The sequence below is a fragment of the Palaemon carinicauda genome, chromosome 10, assembly GCF_036898095.1.
Source record: "Palaemon carinicauda isolate YSFRI2023 chromosome 10, ASM3689809v2, whole genome shotgun sequence".
In the NCBI taxonomy this organism is placed as follows: Eukaryota; Metazoa; Arthropoda; class Malacostraca; order Decapoda; family Palaemonidae; genus Palaemon; species Palaemon carinicauda.
In genome coordinates, this window is record NC_090734.1 from 115,587,307 (window position 1) to 115,608,451 (window position 21,145).

The 21,145-nt window shown below is 37.4% G+C and overlaps 1 protein-coding gene across 1 annotated transcript in view; it reads right to left on the bottom strand.

The window, feature by feature from the left end:
* Positions 1 to 13,323, bottom strand: part of LOC137648197 (uncharacterized) — a 31,039-nt gene extending 17,716 nt beyond the window's left edge. The window contains exons 1-3 of the mRNA XM_068381123.1: positions 11,686 to 13,323; positions 11,203 to 11,490; positions 10,781 to 10,908 (exon numbers count right to left, since the gene is read on the bottom strand). Of these exons, the coding sequence (XP_068237224.1) occupies positions 10,781 to 10,908; positions 11,203 to 11,490; positions 11,686 to 13,323 (2,054 nt within the window). The remainder of the gene's footprint in view (positions 1 to 10,780; positions 10,909 to 11,202; positions 11,491 to 11,685) is intronic.
* Between the last annotated feature and the right edge of the window lie 7,822 nt (positions 13,324 to 21,145).

Sequence of the window (21,145 nt, forward strand, 5' to 3'; positions counted from 1 at the left end):
ATGGCCATGGGATGACCATAAATGGTTTGGAATCTGCAACCAAATGTCCCAAAATGGCTTCCAATAACTGAGGTCTTTAGAAATTGGCATTTGAACGATAACCTTCAATCGGTACGATAGACGTCAAATGGATTAAAGCGATCCAACCCCGCTAAAGAGACTCTGATTCTCTGTTCTGTGTTTCAGTGTAAACAATATCAATCTCACTTAACCTTTATTTTTATCACTTCAATATTGCAGGGAAACTACGACTTAAAAGGAACAACTGAACTGCGAATTTGCAACAGATGACCTAAGGGAAAAAAAAAGGGAAATCTTTATGAACCAGCGCAATGTCAGGAAAGCAAACTTAAAGCATCACTTGAACAGCTTTGCTTTATGGGGGCCAATTTTAACTGTGATCTTTTGAAAGTTTAAGGACTATTTGAGAAGAGAGAAAATAAAAGTTGCGACCTTTTTAAAACAAGAAGCTGATTTGTCTTTGCAAAACCCGAGTGAGTTTTTGGGAAGTTTAAGTTTTGATGAAGTTTTATTATTATTATTATTATTGTTATTATTATTATTATTACTACTACTACTTCTACTACTAACTAAGCTACAACCCTAGTTGAAAACGCAAGATGCTATAAGCCCAAGGGCTTCAACAGGGAAAAATAGCCCAGTGAGGAAAGGAAATAAAAAAAATAAACGATATAAGAAGTATTGAAGAATGAGAATAAAATAATTTAAAAACAATAACAACTTTAAAACAGATAATTCATGTATACACTATAGAAAGACATATGTCAGCCTATTCAACATAAAAAGCATTTGCTGCAAGTTTGAACTTTGGAAGTTCTACCGATTCAGCTACCCGATTATGAAGATCTTTCCACAAACTGATCACACTTGGAATAAAACTTCTAGATGAAGAAAGCTTGACTATGAGAATTAACTGCCTGCCTAATATTACGAATTTGATGGAACTGCAGGAAAGATCTGGGCAGAAGTATAAAAAAAAAAAAAAAAAAAATTATGCAACATGCATAATGAAGTAAGAGGAAAAGTTACCTTGAAGAAATGCTGGTGATGATCTGCATACCTATTGTAAGAATGAGACTGAGAAGAGAAGACATTGATACTATCATGATTTTTTTTTTTTTTTTTTTATTTCTGACGAAAATATCAAACCACCCAGAAGTCAAATTGCGTAATTCAGTGACACTGGTTACCTGGACAACGCCTTTGATTGAAATAATATTCCTGTCAAAAGAACATTGAATATCAAAGTATCAAATTAATTTCTAAGAAGAAACAAAAATATAGAGGAATATTAATGTTTTTCCTTCATGGGAACTTCAGGGCTAAACTGAACAAGACAACCCTAAAATAACCTTTCCTAATAGTTAAGTCTAAACACCTTCAGAAACTCTTCTAAAATAATAACATATGATCGAGGGAGGGTGAAATCTAGACCTGTCTCCGTATCTCATTTAATAGCGTCATGTTTTAGGATATTCTTGTGTAAAACTGCTTCCCAGAGAAGGATTTCATTTTGTGGGTAATTTAGTCCTTACGATCAGATGGATTTTTGTCTTTATGGTAAATCGGCTTTTGTATATCGTGGAACATCGCTCCTTTGGAGATTTTAGAGTCGGTTTATGTCTGTGTTTATCAGGGTCATTCGGGGGTTACTGTAGATAATTAAGTTTAAGAAACTTATTCAAGATGATTTCAGATACCAAAAATATATTTTATATTCATATGGCGTAGATATAAATGCTAAAAGGTACTATCAGCTATATGACTATAAGGTTGTTTTTTTCTTTTTTTTTTTTTACTTTTTTAAGAAGCATCTCTCCAGGGAGTTACTTCTTGTAGTGAAGCTGCAAGACCTACACCCTTCTTCTGAACCCTCGTTGTGACCTACCACCAATGTTCCCATTTTAGATGCTGAGGGACAGACCTTCAATTTAAGTCAATGTTGTACCTAAACAATATCTTTTCATAATACATGCTTTACTGTGTACCCAGCTCATGTGGGTGTGCCACGAAATGAGAAGCTGGACAAACTAGAAAAAAAAAAAAAAAAATAAAAAAAAAAAAATAAAAATAAAAACGTAAAAAAATTACTAAAAAGTATCCTGGAAGATATCGACTTTTGTGTAATGACTTTTTGCCTCATATCAAACGATCTAATAGTGATATTCGGCAACATTATTGGAATGATGAGGATCAGAGTAAGATGAAGGAGATCACAAGTGTTATACCTCCTTGGAAATACGATAACATACATAGAAGATGGGAGAAAGCCCTCTGTCCCCTAACAACTGGACACAGTCTTTTAACAGAGGAGTTCCTGATGAGTGTCAGTGCCTGTGATTTGATTCTCCTCAACATAGAGCTTGTTTATAGAGGGTCTTTTCTGATAAAGAATATCTTGTTTTAAGTAAAATCATTGAAGAGTAAAGGTTAAATAACACAATGTATTCAACGATGGCAATATTTGATTACTGGAATGTAAAGTAAATAGCTGTGAGCCTTAACTCGGATATAGCTTATTCCCTGAACGTCTACATAATACTGACACACAAATTGGATTTTTTATTTTGTATTTATCCTTTATGTACTGTGTCCCATTTATACCCCAGGGGCCAGTAAAAATACTTATAGCCTACTCACACATACATACACACACAAAAGCACACAGACAACACAAACACACACACTAATATACATTTATCTATCTATGTACTATATATATATATATATATATATATATATATATATATATATATATATATATATATATATATATATATATATATATATATGTATATATATATAAGTGTGTATATATATATATATATATATATATATATATATATATATATATATATATATATATATATATATATATATATATATATATATATATATATATATATATATATATACATACAAATATACATACTTACATACTTATTTACATATACTGTTATTGTACAAATTTGAAAAGAATACTTAGAAAATATCCTTAAAATCCACCTCATTTTTCCCGTGTCTAAGCGGAAAAGGCTGTCTAGCCTAAAATGTTCATTCGCTTCCCCCGACAAAATCAGCTCAGAATTTCTAACGTTTAATAACGTTGGAAAAATGATTGGTTAAGAAAACATCAGTTTTCTTCTTTCATAAATTTTGTGTCAAAGGATTCTTCTCTCTCGTAAGTGCCTGGAAAGGTGTTAATTGCTATCAAACATGTCCATGTATGTTTACATGGAACGTGAGCTACGATAGTTACTGGTTTATGGTTCGAAATTATTCAGATTATCCTGCAGTTTTCAATATTCTATTTGCAGAAATTCTGTAGGCCGGTATCATCTTATAATATCACTTGAATCATTATATATCCAAGTAATTAGTGATTTAAAAAAAATACTATATATATCAGTTAAAAAGTCTATGGGTTAAACAAGAGTTTTATAATTGTTTCACTCAATCTTGCATTTCTCTGATTATGACTCCAAAGATATTTAAGAACACTGAGAGTAGTAAACGTTCGAGAGTCAAAATTTCAGGAAATTCAGTTTTTTCCTCTAAACTTTGAAGATAATGATTTCATTTAGAAATAGAAAGTCTAGAGAAAGATTCTTACTTTACATTACAATGGGAATTTTGTTTGAGTAATGACTCCTGGGTCATATATTAATTGAACTGAATCTTACAATTATTTAAGACAATGAAATAAGGAAAACATAGTTTCAATTAGATCTCTCTCTCTCTCTCTCTGACTTCAACCCGAATGTCTTGTGTAATACCTCTTAGAGCACAGCAATAGGCCTACTTGTCAAAATGATACCAAGAGGACAGATTATTGTTATCCTGAGAAGATTTCTTCATAGTCATAATAGATGTTGAAGGAATATTTATCCCTGGATAGGTACGATGGGTCGTTTGCGACCCCGAGCGTCAAAAAAAAACAGGTTTTTCTCACGTGACTCACCCCCGTGACTGAATTTGTGGGTGATCGACCTGCAGGAGGTGTCTCCCCTACACGCTCTAGTAGTGTCCAGATGTGCATTGCTGTAGCTGTACTCCTTCCCCGATTTCTGAGACGCGTCGGGGTCGAGCGCGACCGAGTTTACCCTTCTAAGGTAGTTTGCATAATTATCAAAGTTATTACGTATTATGAAATTGTCGTAGAATGGTGCAACTTGTATAGGTTATCAGTTGTGGAAAGTCTTCGTGGATTGTTTGGCTACCATGTGCATGATTTTTTTTTTAGTTAAAATGTCGTTCATCACCACGAGGACCATTTTACCGCGAGTGCCCCTTTTTCATTTTTTTGCCAAGTCATTTTTCCGTAAAATATTGCCAAATAGGGTCGTAAAACTTTTGCTTGTTTAGTGTTGGAAAGTATGTCTAGATGATCTGGCTACCCATGCATGACTTTGTTTTTGTCAGATACGACGTAGTTATTGGTATATTGGGTATTTAACTGCGGTTACCAATTTCTGTTTTTTTTTCAATATTTGTAAAAATTACTACGTAGTAAGGAATTGCCGTATATTATTCATTTTTTTCTTCATGTTTATGTGTTAGAAAGTGTGCCTTGATGGTTGGGCTAACACGTGCATGTCTTTTTTTTTATCTGAGATGCCGTATATTAGAATGTCGGGCATTTTACCGCGAGTGTCCCTTTTTAATTTTTTTTAATTTTTTTGCCAAGTCATTTTTCCGTAAGATATTGCGAAATAGTGTCGTAAAACTTTTGCTTTTTTAGTGTTGGAAAGTGTGTCTAGATGATCTGGCTACCCATGCGTGATTTTGTTTTTGTTAGATACGACGTAGTTATTGGTATATTGGGTATTTAACTGCGGTTGCCAATTTCTGTTTTTTTTTTCAATATTTGTAAAAATTTACTACGTAGTAAGGAATTGCCGTATATTATTGATTTTTCTTTCATGTTTATGTGTTAGAAAGTGTGCCTTGATGGTTGGGCTAACACGTGCATGTCTTTTTTTTATCTGAGATGCCGTATATTAGAATGTTGGGTATTTTTCCGCGAGTGCCCCTTTTTATTTGTTTTGCATTTTTTTGCTTAGTCATATTACCGTAAGGAATTGGCAAGTAGTGTCGCAAAACTTATATTTTTATAGTGTTGGAAAGTGTTTCTAGATGATCTGGCTACCCATGCCTATTTTTTTTTTAGCCAGATATGGCGTATATATAAGTATGTGTTCGATTTTCCTGTGATTGCCATTTTTTCGTTTTTTCCCATTTCTTTCAAAATTACTACGTACTAAGGAACTATCACAGAGTAATATTTCATTTATATGTTTATTTGTCGGAAAATGTGCCTTGATGGTTTGCCTAGCACGTGGCTGAAATTTTTTTTTCTGAAATGCCGTATATTAGAATGGCCATTTTTCCACGATTGCCCCTTTTTATTTGTTTTGCATTTTTTGCTTAGTCATGTTACCGTAAGGAATTGGCAAGTAGTGTCGCAAAACTTATAATTTTATAGTGTTGGAAAGTGTTTCTAAATGATCTGGCTACCCATGCCTATCTTCTTTTTTTAGCCAGATATGGCGTATATATAGGTATGTGTTCGATTTTCCTGTGATTGCCATTTTTTCGTTTTTTCCCATTTCTTTCAAAATTACTACGTACTAAGGAACTATCACAGAGTAATGATTCATTTAGATGTTTATTTGTCGGAAAATGTGCCTTGATGGTTTGCCTAGCACGTGGCTGAATTTTTTTTTTCTGAAATGCCGTATATTAGAATGTTAGCCATTTTTCCGCGAGTGCCCCTTTTTATTTGTTTTGCATTTTTTTTGCTTAGTCATGTTACCGTAAGGAATTGGCAAGTAGTGTCGCAAAACTTATATTTTTATAGTGTTGTTAAGTGTTTCTAGATGATCTGGCTACCCATGCCTATCTTTTTTTAGCCAGATATGGCGTATATATAGGTATGTGTTCGATTTTCCGGTGATTGCCATTTTTTCGTTTTTTCCCAATTCTTTCAAAATTACTACGTACTAAGGAACTAACACAGAGTAATGATTCCTCTAGATGTTTATTTGTCGGAAAATTTTGTTTACTTTTTTTTTGATTGAATATCATCAAATTTTTTTAGCTAAAATATTATATTGTTTTACATTTTTTTTTTTTTATTTTATTTCCCTTCAAAAAAAATTTTTTGGGTCAGAATTTTAATTTTATAGTCGTAGAATAATCGACAATTATCCAGCAACCCACCATACAATTTTTATGCATATCCAATAATAATTAGATTAGTAAATAACACCGTGAAATTGACATACCCTTCCTACATTTCAAGTGGCAGATTAGGGAGTCTGAGTCAGTGTGGTTGGCGGCCATTTTGTGGACATATCCGAAGCGTAAGCTGCCCTATCTATATATATTCTTGTTCCCTATAGAATTTGTGATATTTTGGTATATTTTTACCTGCATAAATATCATATTATATATTAAATATATGTATTTTTTTACGAAATTTCTAAGTACTCAAAAAATTACCTTTAGATATAGCCCCTGATATAAATGTAATTTACAAAATAATGAAGATTTTTTTACATATTTCTATTTTAGGATAACATATGTTTATTCCCTAAAAAAATTAGCCACTTCCTATTTCATTTGGGTACCCAAAAAAATTCATGAAATTTGGACAAATTTTTTTGGCCAAAAAAAGTTACCCTTTTTTTCTCATTTCAGATCTTCACCTCCATGGGTCTGACTTCATCCAAAATACATCAAGATGTGTCCTAAACATTCAAGAATCAATTCCTAAAAGGATTTGTGTATATATGTATAAACTTTTTTTTATGAATTTTTATGTCAGGTCTTTTTTTTCTACTTAATTTTTTAAAATATTTATAATAAATAGTTTTTCTGCAGATGAGTAGTATTTATCTTTACAGTTGTTTTAAGCATTCATTGAAGTTTTTTTTGGCAAAAGAAAAAAGGAGGTTACTGCAAAAACTGATTTTTCAAGAATTTTTTTTGCCGTCGGGGTCGTTCGCGTCCGAGTATACCCTTAAAGGGGTGTCCGAGGAGCGTACCTATCCAGGGTTAATTTCTTCAGTTTCCTGAACCTTTTGTCTACTGCTGTCCTTTACTTACAACGAAAATCTCAGTGCATCCTGAAATCCAAATTGCAGATTCGGTGACACTGGTTACGTAGACAAGACCTTTCATTGGAATAATATTCCTTTCACAAGATCATTAGATATCAAATTAGTAAAACTCATCTCTAAGAAGAGAAAGAAGAAGCAAGAAGATGGCAGAACCTCAATGTTTTCCTTCATGGGAACCTCTGGGCTACACTGAACCAGACGAGCTTAAAGTAGTAAGGTTTAAACACTTTTGGAAACTCTTCTATAAGATGATAACATATGATCGAGGGGAGGTGAAACCTGTACCTGTCTCCTGTATCTTGAGTAATGGCGTCGTGTTTTGAGGAATTCCTGTGTAAAACTCCTTCCCAGAGAAGGATTTCATATTGTCAGTAATTTATTCCTTACGGTCAGCTGGATTTTTTCTTTGTGATAAATCGGATTTTGTATATCTTGGAACATTGCTCCTTTGGGAATATGAGACTCGGTTTATATATGTGTTTATCAGGGTCATTTTGGGAGTTAACTGATACAAAATATAGAGTTCATAGTCATATGACTTAGTTATGGACGCTCACAGGAGGTATATATAATATTATGTTAAATTCTAATTCCTGTTAAAGAAGCGTCCCTCCAAAGTGTTACGCCTTATGGGAGTGAGGCTACAGGACCTACACCCTTCTGCTCCCTCGTTGTGACCTGCCACAGTCGACATAAAGAATCTACCTGTAGAGTACACAATTTGCCTTCCAGAATAAAAGGGAAAATTTTGGTTTCATTTATAAGGTAAATTGTCCTTGATGAAGTTGTGGCAAAGAGAATCCTGTCTATACGAAAATGAAATTTTTAATCCTTATTGAGATTATTTTCTTTCTTCGAAACAATATGTTTATTTAATGTCGTCTGATGTTGTTTTCGAGGGATGTGGCTGACGATGTTCCTTTTAGATGGAAAGGAAGATGGAGATGAGGAAATGAAGGTTCGGGAGTAACGAAAGGAAAACAAGTTACGAAGATTTTTTTTTTCTTTTTTTTTTTTTTTGAGGATAAGAATTGACGTCCTATTAAAACATTGAATGTAAAATTAAAGAAAAAGCTGAATCAGTAAGAAAAAGAAGTCGTTGTTGGAGGGGGGAGGGGGAGAGTCAGCATTGGGATAATAATTAGACGTCCGGTGGAAAGGAGATTCCTTTGGTCCAGAAGAAGAAAGAAACAGAGTAGGATGATTAAGGTGGGGGAAGCAAAGATACAAAGTTCCCAGGAGAGAAAGGAAGTATTTTAGCAGATGTGAGTGACAAAACCTGAATTTGAGTCTTTATATTATATCAAATCATTTTCTTTTCCTAATACATGCTTTGCTGGGTACTCAACTTATGTGGGTGTGTCATGAAATGAAAAGGCGAACAAACTAGCAAAAGAAGGAACAGACAAATTACTTCCTGGAAGATATCCACTCTTGTCCAATGACTTTTTGCCTCTTATCAAGATTTCTTTCGGTGATATTTAGAAAAAAAAAATGCTAATTTAGTTGATCACTTGCTATATCTCCATGGAAATATGGTAACATCCTTAAAAGGTGTGAGATTGCCCTTTGTCACCCAAGAAGAACTGGGCACACTCATTCAACAAAGGAATTCCTGATGAGTGTTCCCAAGGTGTAAACCCTTCTATGATTTGTTCAGCTATACAGTAGGTTTGATCCTCTTCAACCTAGAACTTTAGTATAGAGAATGATTTCAGATAAAGATTATCTACTTCTAAGTAAAGTTTATGAAGACTAAAGGTAAAAGAACTAATGAATTCAATAATGACAACATACGATTACTGAAATGTAAAGTGTTACGAACCCTTTGGCCATAATACAGGTTCTTTAATTTCAATACTTAGAGGGATCATAGGCCGTAAGAAAGTACACAGAGTATGAGGAATGTGGAAACAAACACCAAAATAAAATAAACAATATTTAATTACACAATACACTTAATACTAAATAAGCCTTGTGAGAAAACTTAACAGTAAATACAAACAACAATAACGGGCTCACAACAATACCTAATACTTAGAAACTAACCCTAACAAAGAAAAGAAAGGACATAATATGTCCAAGGCTGAAATAATAATGATACGGGCCCAAAACCACTAACCTATAATTATAAGATTAAAGGAAGACTAGAGAAAATAAAGACAGGAAAACCTTAAATCTCCTACCTAAACGTGTTTGTACTAAACTTAAAACTAACCCAATACCAACAGCTTAACATGACATAATAAATATAAATATTATTGATAATTATATACACAAATCCTCGTGTACAACGAAGTGCGCAGGAGTCTCTTCAATCTCCAAGCAGATATACGAGGAAGCACACAAATTGTCCAGGTAGACTATGGGGTTGGCATCAATTCCGAGGAACAACATAGGATAATTACGTCTTACCTGGCAATTTCTTCCCTACAGGCCTCCTCACAAGCAAATAGCTCTCCTGGACATGCAGCTCAAGACGGACAGGACAGTGGTTGACATGACATCTCCTACGTGGCGGGACAGCGACGACCACGTCTTCCGCCAAATCCTCCGGCGGGGATCAGAAGTACAGGAGTCGCAAGTGACAGTAACCTGCGATATCACAGCCGTGATCACACTCCCTAATGCACATACACTGCAGATGGCTCAGCACATCTACGGGCAACCACTTCCAAGGGAGGTCCGTCGGAGTATTCCTCCAAAAAGGCCTAATATCAATCCAAAAGGCTGCCAGAAAAATAGCGTACGTCCAGAAGCTTATACAGGCCCGAACTGCCTTAGCTCGGTCTCCACTCACTGCACTACAGTTCCATTCCAACTCGAAAACAAAATAAAAATAATCGTTAACACGATAGTTAGGCAATTAACAACAAGAGGAGGAATCACTGAGCAAAACCACTGAATGTTACATTAACGAAAAAAAAATAGTTACCTAACTGAATATAATAGAACACTTAAAACTAAAGTACAAGGCTGATTTAAGAAAAACAAGCAATAAATTACGTTAATTTGACACCTTCCTCCCCCTCAAAGAAAAAAATATTCAAATAAAATAAATTTTTTTAGTACCACACAACTATATCACATACAAGAAAATAACCATATAGAAAACTTACTCTAAAACATCCTACAAGGGTAAAAGAGACAACTTAATTTAAAACATCCTGCAAGGGAAATGAAGACAACTTAATCTAAAATATCCTGCAAGGCAAAAATAAGGTGAAGCAAAACTCACAACATAATGAAACAAACTTAAGATAAAGCCCGAATCGATACACTCATTTTAAATGATAAAAAAAAATTAATCACCTTAAATATAACTTCCAATACAAACCCCGAAAGAGAAATGAGAAGGGCGAGGCAAGTAGAGAACTGACCAGACTTACATCCTAGAAAGGGCGTCAGGAATACAATTATCGACACCCTTAACATGCTTAATATTTAAAACAAACTCCTGTAGCTGAAGAGCCCAACGCAAAATCCTCTGGTTTGTACCTTTCATTCTTTCAATGATCACCAAAGGGTTATGGTCCGTCCAAATTTCTACGGGAAAGGAAAAATTTGTAACATATGGTTTGAAATGAACCAAGGTACGAATTAAAGCTAGAGCCTTCTTCTCGATGGTAGGATACCTTCTCTCAGCATCCAACAACTTAAGACTAAAGTATAATACTGGACGCACTTCACCATCTTCATGTCTTTGAAAAAGTACTCCACTTATAGCCACATCACTGGCATCTACAGCCACAATAAAAGGTTTCTGAAAGTCAGGAGACATTAGAATGGGGTTAGACATCAATACAGTTTTGAGTTTTAAAAAAGATTCCTCACACTAAGAAGACCATACAAACTTTTGTCCCTTTTGCAAAAGTTGAGTAAGGGGCTGAGCAATGTCAGAGAAGTTTCGGACAAATATCCTATAATAACCCAACATACCTAAAATTCTCCGGACCTCCCTAACATTGTGTGGCCTTTGCAAATTTAATAGAGCCTCAAGGTTAGCTTGTTTAGGAGTAACCTGACCCAAACCAACCTCGTGACCTAGATAACACACCTTGGCTTTACCAAAGTCACATTTAATCAAATTTACAACAAGACCAGCGGCTCTCAAGGCCTCAAATGCCTTCTTTAATCTCACCAAATGAGTCCGCCAATCATTACTGTGAATAACCAAATCATCTATATAGATTTCTGTACCCTCCAGACCACATATTACTCTGTTCATCAACCGCTGAAAGGTACACGCTGCATTCTTCATCCCAAAGGGCATTACCTTACATTCGTAAAGCCCAAAGGGCGTAACAAAAGCGGAAATCTCACGAGCTCTATCAGATAGGGGAACCTGTCAATACCCTTTTAAAAGATCCAATTTGGTTATAAACTTAGCAGGTCCTATCCGATCAAGACAGTCCTCAATACGTGGCAAAGGGAAAGAGTCATTCTTTGTATTAGCATTGACCTTGCGGTAGTCCACACACATGCGAAACTGCCCGTCAAGTTTCTTAACAAGTACAATAGGGGGGCTCTAAGGACTTACCGAAGGTCTAATTGAATCATGCTCCAACATATACTTTATCTCCTTCTTGACATTATCCCGTTTTTCTGGATTTAATCGATAAGGACTTTGTTTGACTGGGGAAGCACTGCCTACATCAACATCATGTTGGAGCAAGGTCGTTCTGCCTGGAGAGGCCTGAAATAAGTCTGAAAAAAATGATATTAATTTCAACATGTCATCCTTCTGGATACCCTCCAGCTGCTCCAAACCCTTTACTAAAGTTTCAAAATTTTGCATATTACTTGTAAGGGCATCTGATGATACCTGGCAAAACAAGTCGGCTGGTTCTTCTAATGTGTGGTCTAGCACTAGAGACACTGGCTCATATACTATAACTAGAGGATCAAGTCTACCAACTGTGTAAGATTTCAATCTATTTATATGGAATATCCGACACTTTCCTTTGGTCCCAGGAGCTTCCACTTCATAATTGACATCAGACAATTTCCGGAGTACCTTCCAATGCCCCTTATACCTAGGTTCCAGAAGATTGTCAGAGTCTGTACTCAAAACTAAAACAAGCTCACAAGGCTCAAACGAACGTGTCTTGCTCTTCTTATCATAATTTCTCTTCATTGAGGCCTGAGAGAACACCAAATTATCCTGGGCAAATTTCCAGGCAGCAGATAATCTCCTCCTCAGGTCCTCAACGAACTCACCCACATTCAATTCTTTCTTATGACTAACCTCTAGCAACTCATGGAAAATTTCTAGAGGACCACGTACTTTATGCCCAAAAATCAACTCGAATGGAGCTATACCTGGGGAAGAATTGGGATGATTACATATAGCAAAGAGAGCAAAGGGAAGACCTTTATCCCAATCCTCACCTTGCTCATAACAGTACTTTTTTAGAATAGACTTAAGGGTTTGGTGGAACCTTTCCACTACGCCCTGACTCACTGGGTGGTAAGGTACACTGGTAATGTGCTGAATAGCCAGTTCAGCACATTTACCTTTAAACACTTTGCTCGTAAAATTTGTGCCACAATCAGTTTGATTTTTACGAGGCAACCCATACCTGGAAAAAAATTCTATTAGTTTCTCAAATACTACATTGGATGTAATTTTCCTCATAGGAAAAGCTTCAGGAAACCTAGACCCTCTGTCCATTATAGTTAAAAGATAAATAAAACCAGATTTAGTTCGGGGCAAAGGCCCAACCACATCAACAACCAACTCAGCAAAAGTATCTCCAATTGCAGGAATTGGATGCAAAGGGGCTTTAGGAATAAGTTTATTAGGTTTACCCATAATTTGGCATGTTTCACAACTTCCTACAAATTTCTTCACTGAGGATTTCAATCCGGGCCACCAAAAATATTTTTCCAATCTACTATGAGTTTTAAAAACTCCAAAAGGACCAGAAAAGGAATCTTCATGAGCTAAACTAAGGACATCATTCTGATATTTTGAAGGTACCACAATCTGTTCTAGCCGAGAGGTTTGGTTCAAGCCGTTATCCACAGGACGACTAACTCTATACAACAAACCTCTAATCACACAGAACCTGGGTTTTGTTAAATCATCCGTACCTCCTAATTCATAATTGAATTCAGCCTTCTGAGCTTCAATAAAGCTTACACGGTTACAATCAGGTTTAAATATTTTATTCATAAAACTACTACTACCACTACCTACTGACCCGGGTCTCTCTACATCCACCTCTAAACTACTAAAGTTTAAATTATCCTCATTCTATAAGGCGGCAGCAGCCTTTGCAGAAGCTCGAGCGGTAATTGCCACAGAACTTGCAGTTACAGACACTATTGAGAATATTTCATAACCTTGGGCATCTAACATATCATTTCCCAAAATGCCGTCATTGCCCCGGATAGGGAGCTTTTCTACCACTGCCAATTCTGTCACCTTGTGATACCCTGGGAAGAATGCCTCTACTTCCACTAAAGGTGCAGAAACCACTGTATCAGGGAACCCACCCAGGACCACCTAATTTCCAGAATTCACACCAACATCCTTCAACACCCTTGACAAGACCAATGATCTAACGGACCCAGTGTCCCTGAAAAAGTTCACTCTGACAACTTTACTATCAATTACCAAACTGCCAGGCCAAATATATTTGTCAAAAAGTTACAAAGGAGAGCTAGTAGGTGATTGATTTATTTCACCTCCACTACCACTAATCACAACCCTTCCTTCAGGTCCTGGGGAACACTCAACTTCAGTATTAGGGGTAGTAGGGGCATTGGCTAATAAAGATACGGGAACGTTGTTACCTCCCCTTCCGTTCTGCTGGAGATACCTCATCCGGGCAGGACACCGAGCTTGAAAGTGCCACTGCTTGTGACACCAAAAACAGGTTCCCTTAGTTCTACCAACATTATTAGAACTTTGGTTACCCTGGGAAAACACCCGAGTGTTCCTTCCACTCGTGTTATTTCCCGGGCTAGCTTCAACCTTCGTTTTAACGGGGTCATTGGATCTCCAATTATTATTCGGACTGGCAGACTGGGATTTAAAGGCTGATGGACTAAAGCTATTACTACTTACACAGTGTGTTAACACAAACTCATCAGCTATCTGAGCAGCTTTACTTAAGCTATATGCTTTAACCTCCTCCAGGTGAATCCTGAGTTCTTTACTACAAGTTTTCTTAAACTCCTCAAGTAGCATGAGCTCCCTCGGGGAGGAGAAGGAGACCACCTGACGACTCTTTACCCAGTCGTCAAACTGCTCCTCCTTAAGATGGGCATACTCCACATAGGACATAGTATTGGGCTTCATAGAATTCCTAAATTTCAGGCGATAAGCCTCAGGGACCAAGTCATATGCCTTGAGAATCAACGCCTTAACTTTATTATAATCTCTGGCTACACTCTCTTCCAAAGCATTATATTGGCGAATGGCCTTACCTACTAACCTGCATTGAATTAATACAGTCCACATCTCAGTGGGCCAAGACAATCTAGTGGCCACCTGCTCAAAAGCCTTAAAGAACTCCGGCACATTACCTTCATCAAACACTGGCACCAACTTTAATGCCTCACTTATGTTAAACCTATCTGAAGAAAGACCGGTGGGAGTACTATTAAAGTCAGGGTTTGCTCGTAACCTAGCCAAGTCTAAGTTAATTCTAGCCATTTCCAACTCATGGCGACTCACCCTCTCATTCTCTTCGAATTGTACCTTCAATAATTCTATTTTTTTACAAATTATGCTAAGATCTAAATTTTCAGGATTCCCAACACACTGTACAGGGTCTGGCACTACCGCTACAAAGAGGTTATTAGAAACTCTAGTTTTTTCGGTTAAATTACCTAGACCAGTATAAATAACACCAGTACGAGGGTGGTCCTCAAATATTGACAACCCCGGGTTAACACTGACCTCATCAAGAGAATTCTCATCATCAGAACTTCCCCCAATTATATCTCTAGCCAAATCCTCACCCTCAGCTATACCACGAGCCACCATCGCCTCAACAGACAACAACAACTGAGCCTTAGTGTCAGTGGTTCTAAAAGAGATGTTTAACCAACGAGCACAACTCCTTAAATGCTCCTTACTTAGGATGGCTAAATATTTGATACAGTCAGAAGACCCCAAAAATTTGGCTGGATCAAAAACAAAGTGTGCCATAATGAATTACCTACAAAGAGGGGGGGGGGGGGAAGTAAGGCAAGCAACAAAACCAAATCAAATATTGTAATCTATCCCAGAGTTGCTCCACAAAATCAAACTCTGTGCACACCCGCGTACGATCCTGTAACGGTCGCCAATCTTATTACGAACCCTTTGGCCGTAATACAGGTTCTTTAATTTCAATACTTAGAGGGATCGTAGGCCGTAAGAAAGTACACAGAGTATGAGGAATGTGGAAACAAACACCAAAATAAAATAAACAATATTTAATTACACAATACACTTAATACTAAATAAGCCTTGTGAGAAAACTTAACAGTAAATACAAACAACAATAACGGGCTCAAAACAATACCTAATACTTAGAAACTAACCCTAACAAAGAAAAGAAAGGACATAATATGTCCAAGGCTGAAATAATAATGATACGGGCCCAAAACCACTAACCTATAATTATAAGATTAAAGGAAGACTAGAGAAAATAAAGACAGGAAAACCTTAAATCTCCTACCTAAACGTGTTTGTACTAAACTTAAAACTAACCCAATACCAACAACTTAACATGACATAATAAATATAAATATGATTGATAATTATATACACAAATCCTCGTGTACAACGAAGTGCACAGGAGTCTCTTCAATCTCCAAGCAGATATACGAGGAAGCACACAAATTGTCCAGGTAGACTCAAGGGTTGGCATCAATTCCGAGGAACAACACAGGATAATTACGTCTTACCTGGCAATTTCTTCCCTACAGGCCTCCTCACAAGCCAATAGCTCTCCTGGACATGCAGCTCAAGACGGACAGGACAGTGGTTGACATGACATCTCCTACGTGGCGGGACAGCGACGACCACGTCTTCCGCCAAATCCTCCGGCGGGGATCAGAAGTACAGGAGTCGCAAGTGACAGTAACCTGCGATATCACAGCCGTGATCACACTCCCTAATGCACATACACTGCAGATGGCTCAGCACATCTACGGGCAACCACTTCCAAGGGAGGTCCGTTGGAGTATTCCTCCAAAAAGGCCTAATATCAATCCAAAAGGCTGCCAGAAAAATAGCGTACGTCCAGAAGCTTATACAGGCCCGAACTGCCTTAGCTCGGTCTCCACTCACTGCACTACAGTTCCATTCCAACTCGAAAACAAAATAAAAATAATCGTTAACACGATAGTTAGGCAATTAACAACAAGAGGAGGAATCACTGAGCAAAACCACTGAATGTTACATTAACGAAAAAAAAATAGTTACCTAACTGAATATAATAGAACACTTAAAACTAAAGTACAAGGCTGATTTAAGAAAAACAAGCAATAAATTACGTTAATTTGACACCTTCCTCCCCCTCAAAGAAAAAAATATTCAAATAAAATAAATTTTTTTAGTACCACACAACTATATCACATACAAGAAAATAACCATATAGAAAACTTACTCTAAAACATCCTACAAGGGTAAAAGAGACAACTTAATTTAAAACATCCTGCAAGGGAAATGAAGACAACTTAATCTAAAATATCCTGCAAGGCAAAAATAAGGTGAAGCAAAACTCACAACATAATGAAACAAACTTAAGATAAAGCCCGAATCGATACACTCATTTTAAATGATAAAAAAAAATTAATCACCTTAAATATAACTTCCAATACAAACCCCGAAAGAGAAATGAGAAGGGCGAGGCAAGTAGAGAACTGACCAGACTTACATCCTAGAAAGGGCGTCAGGAATACAATTATCGACACCCTTAACATGCTTAATATTTAAAACAAACTCCTGTAGCTGAAGAGCCCAACGCAAAATCCTCTGGTTTGAACCTTTCATTCTTTCAATGATCACCAAAGGGTTATGGTCCGTCCAAATTTCTACGGGAAAGGAAAAATTTGTAACATATGGTTTGAAATGAACCAAGGTACGAATTAAAGCTAGAGCCTTCTTCTCGATGGTAGGATACCTTCTCTCAGCATCCAACAACTAAAGACTAAAGTATAATACTGGACGCACTTCACCATCTTCATGTCTTTGAAAAAGTACTCCACTTATAGCCACATCACTGGCATCTACAGCCACAATAAAAGGTTTCTGAAAGTCAGGAGACATTAGAATGGGGTTAGACATCAATACAGTTTTGAGTTTTAAAAAAGATTCCTCACACTAAGAAGACCATACAAACTTTTGTCCCTTTTGCAAAAGTTGAGTAAGGGGCTGAGCAATGTCAGAGAAGTTTCGGACAAATATCCTATAATAACCCAACATACCTAAAATTCTCCGGACCTCCCTAACATTGTGTGGCCTTTGCAAATTTAATAGAGCCTCAAGGTTAGCTTGTTTAGGAGTAACCTGACCCAAACCAACCTCGTGACCTAGATAACACACCTTGGCTTTACCAAAGTCACATTTACTCAAATTTACAACAAGACCAGCGGCTCTCAAGGCCTCAAATACCTTCTTTAATCTCACCAAATGAGTCCGCCAATCATTACTGTGAATAACCAAATCATCTATATAGATTTCTGTACCCTCCAGACCACATATTACTCTGTTCATCAACCGCTGAAAGGTACACGCTGCATTCTTCATCCCAAAGGGCATTACCTTACATTCGTAAAGCCCAAAGGGCGTAACAAAAGCGGAAATCTCACGAGCTCTATCAGATAGGGGAACCTGTCAATACCCTTTTAAAAGATCCAATTTGGTTATAAACTTAGCAGGTCCTATCCGATCAAGACAGTCCTCAATACGTGGCAAAGGGAAAGAGTCATTCTTTGTATTAGCATTGACCTTGCGGTAGTCCACACACATGCGAAACTGCCCGTCAAGTTTCTTAACAAGTACAATAGGGGAGCTCCAAGGACTTACCGAAAGTCTAATTGAATCATGCTCCAACATATACTTTATCTCCTTCTTGACATTATCCCGTTTTTCTGGATTTAATCGATAAGGACTTTGTTTGACTGGGGAAGCACTGCCTACATCAACATCATGTTGGAGCAAGGTCGTTCTGCCTGGAGAGGCCTGAAATAAGTCTGAAAAAAATGATATTAATTTCAACATGTCATCCTTCTGGATACCCTCCAGCTGCTCCAAACCCTTTACCAAAGTTTCAAAATTTTGCATATTACTTGTAAGGGCATCTGATGATACCTGGCAAAACAAGTCGGCTGGTTCTTCTAATGTGTGGTCTAGCACTAGAGACACTGGCTCATATACTATAACTAGAGGATCAAGTCTACCAACTGTGTAAGATTTCAATCTATTTATATGGAATATCCGACACTTTCCTTTGGTCCCAGGAGCTTCCACTTCATAATTGACATCAAACAATTTCCGGAGTACCTTCCAATGCCCCTTATACCTAGGTTCCAGAAGATTGTCAGAGTCTGTACTCAAAACTAAAACAAGCTCACAAGGCTCAAACGAACGTGTCTTGCTCTTCTTATCATAATTTCTCTTCATTGAGGCCTGAGAGAACACCAAATTATCCTGGGCAAATTTCCAGGCAGCAGATAATCTCCTCCTCAGGTCCTCAACGAACTCACCCACATTCAATTCTTTCTTATGACTAACCTCTAGCAACTCATGGAAAATTTCTAGAGGACCACGTACTTTATGCCCAAAAATCAACTCGAATGGAGCTATACCTGGGAAAGAATTGGGATGATTACATATAGCAAAGAGAGCAAAGGGAAGACCTTTATCCCAATCCTCACCTTGCTCATAACAGTACTTTTTTAGAATAGACTTAAGGGTTTGGTGGAACCTTTCCACTACGCCCTGACTCACTGGGTGGTAAGGTACACTGGTAATGTGCTGAATAGCCAGTTCAGCACATTTACCTTTAAACACTTTGCTCGTAAAATTTGTGCCACAATCAGTTTGATTTTTACGAGGCAACCCATACCTGGAAAAAAATTCTATTAGTTTCTCAAATACTACTTTGGATGTAATTTTCCTCATAGGAAAAGCTTCAGGAAACCTAGACCCTCTGTCCATTATAGTTAAAAGATAAATAAAACCAGATTTAGTTCGGGGCAAAGGCCCAACCACATCAACAACCAACTCAGCAAAAGTATCTCCAATTGCAGGAATTGGATGCAAAGGGGCTTTAGGAATAAGTTTATTAGGTTTACCCATAATTTGGCATGTTTCACAACTTCCTACAAATTTCTTCACTGAGGATTTCAATCCGGGCCACCAAAAATATTTTTCCAATCTACTATGAGTTTTAAAAACTCCAAAAGGACCAGAAAAGGAATCTTCATGAGCTAAACTAAGGACATCATTCTGATATTTTGAAGGTACCACAATCTGTTCTAGCCGAGAGGTTTGGTTCAAGCCGTTATCCACAGGACGACTAACTCTATACAACAAACCTCTAATCACACAGAACCTGGGTTTTGTTAAATCATCCGTACCTCCTAATTCATAATTGAATTCAGCCTTCTGAGCTTCAATAAAGCTTACACGGTTACAATCAGGTTTAAATATTTTATTCATAAAACTACTACTACCACTACCTACTGACCCGGGTCTCTCTACATCCACCTCTAAACTACTAAAGTTTAAATTATCCTCATTCTATAAGGCGGCAGCAGCCTTTGCAGAAGCTCGAGCGGTAATTGCCACAGAACTTGCAGTTACAGACACTATTGAGAATATTTCATAACCTTGGGCATCTAACATATCATTTCCCAAAATGCCGTCAATGCCCCGGATAGGGAGCTTTTCTACCACTGCCAATTCTGTCACCTTGTGATACCCTGGGAAGAATGCCTCTACTTCCACCAAAGGTGCAGAAACCACTGTATCAGAGAACCCACCCAGGACCACCTAATTTCCAGAATTCACACCAACATCCTTCAACACCCTTGACAAGACCAATGATGGAGCGGATCGAGTGTCCCTCAAAATGTTAAATCTGACAACTTTACTATCAATTACCAAACTGTCAGGCCAAATATATTTGTCAAAAAGTCACAAAGGAGTGCTAGTAGGTGATTGATTTATTTCACCTCCACTACCACTAATCACAACCCTTCCTTCAGGTCCTGGGGAACACTCAACTTCAGTATTAGGGGTAGTAGGGGCATTGGCTATTAAAGATACGGGAACGTTGTTACCTCCCCTTCTGTTCTGCTGGAGATACCTCATCCGGGCAGGACACCGAGCTTGAAAGTGCCACTGCTTGTGATACCAAAAACAGGTTCCCCTAGCTCTACCAACATTATTAGAACTTTGGTTACCCTGGGAAAATACCCGAGTGTTCCTTCCACTCTTGTTATTTCCCGGGCTAGCTTCAACCTTCGTTTTAACGGGGTTACTGGATCTCCAATTATTATTCGGACTGGCAGACTGGGATTTAAAGGCTGATGGACTAAAGCTATTACTACTTACACGGTGTGTTAACACAAACTCATCAGCTATCTGAGCAGCTTTACTTAAGCTATATGCTTTAACCTCCTCCAGGTGAATCCTGAGTTCTTTACTGCAAGTTTTCTTAAACTCCTCAAGTAGCATGAGCTCCCTCGGGGAGGAGAAGGAGACCACCTGACGACTCTTTACCCAGTCATCAAACTGCTCCTCCTTAAGATGGGCATACTCCACGTAGGACATAGTATTGGGCTTCATAGAATTCCTAAATTTCAGGCGATAAGCCTCAGGGACCAAGTCATATGCCTTGAGAATCAACGCCTTAACTTTATTATAATCTCTGGCTACACTCTCTTCCAAAGCATTATATTGGCGAATGGCCTTACCTACTAACCTGCATTGAATTAATACAGTCCACATCTCAGTGGGCCAAGACAATCTAGTGGCCACCCGCTCA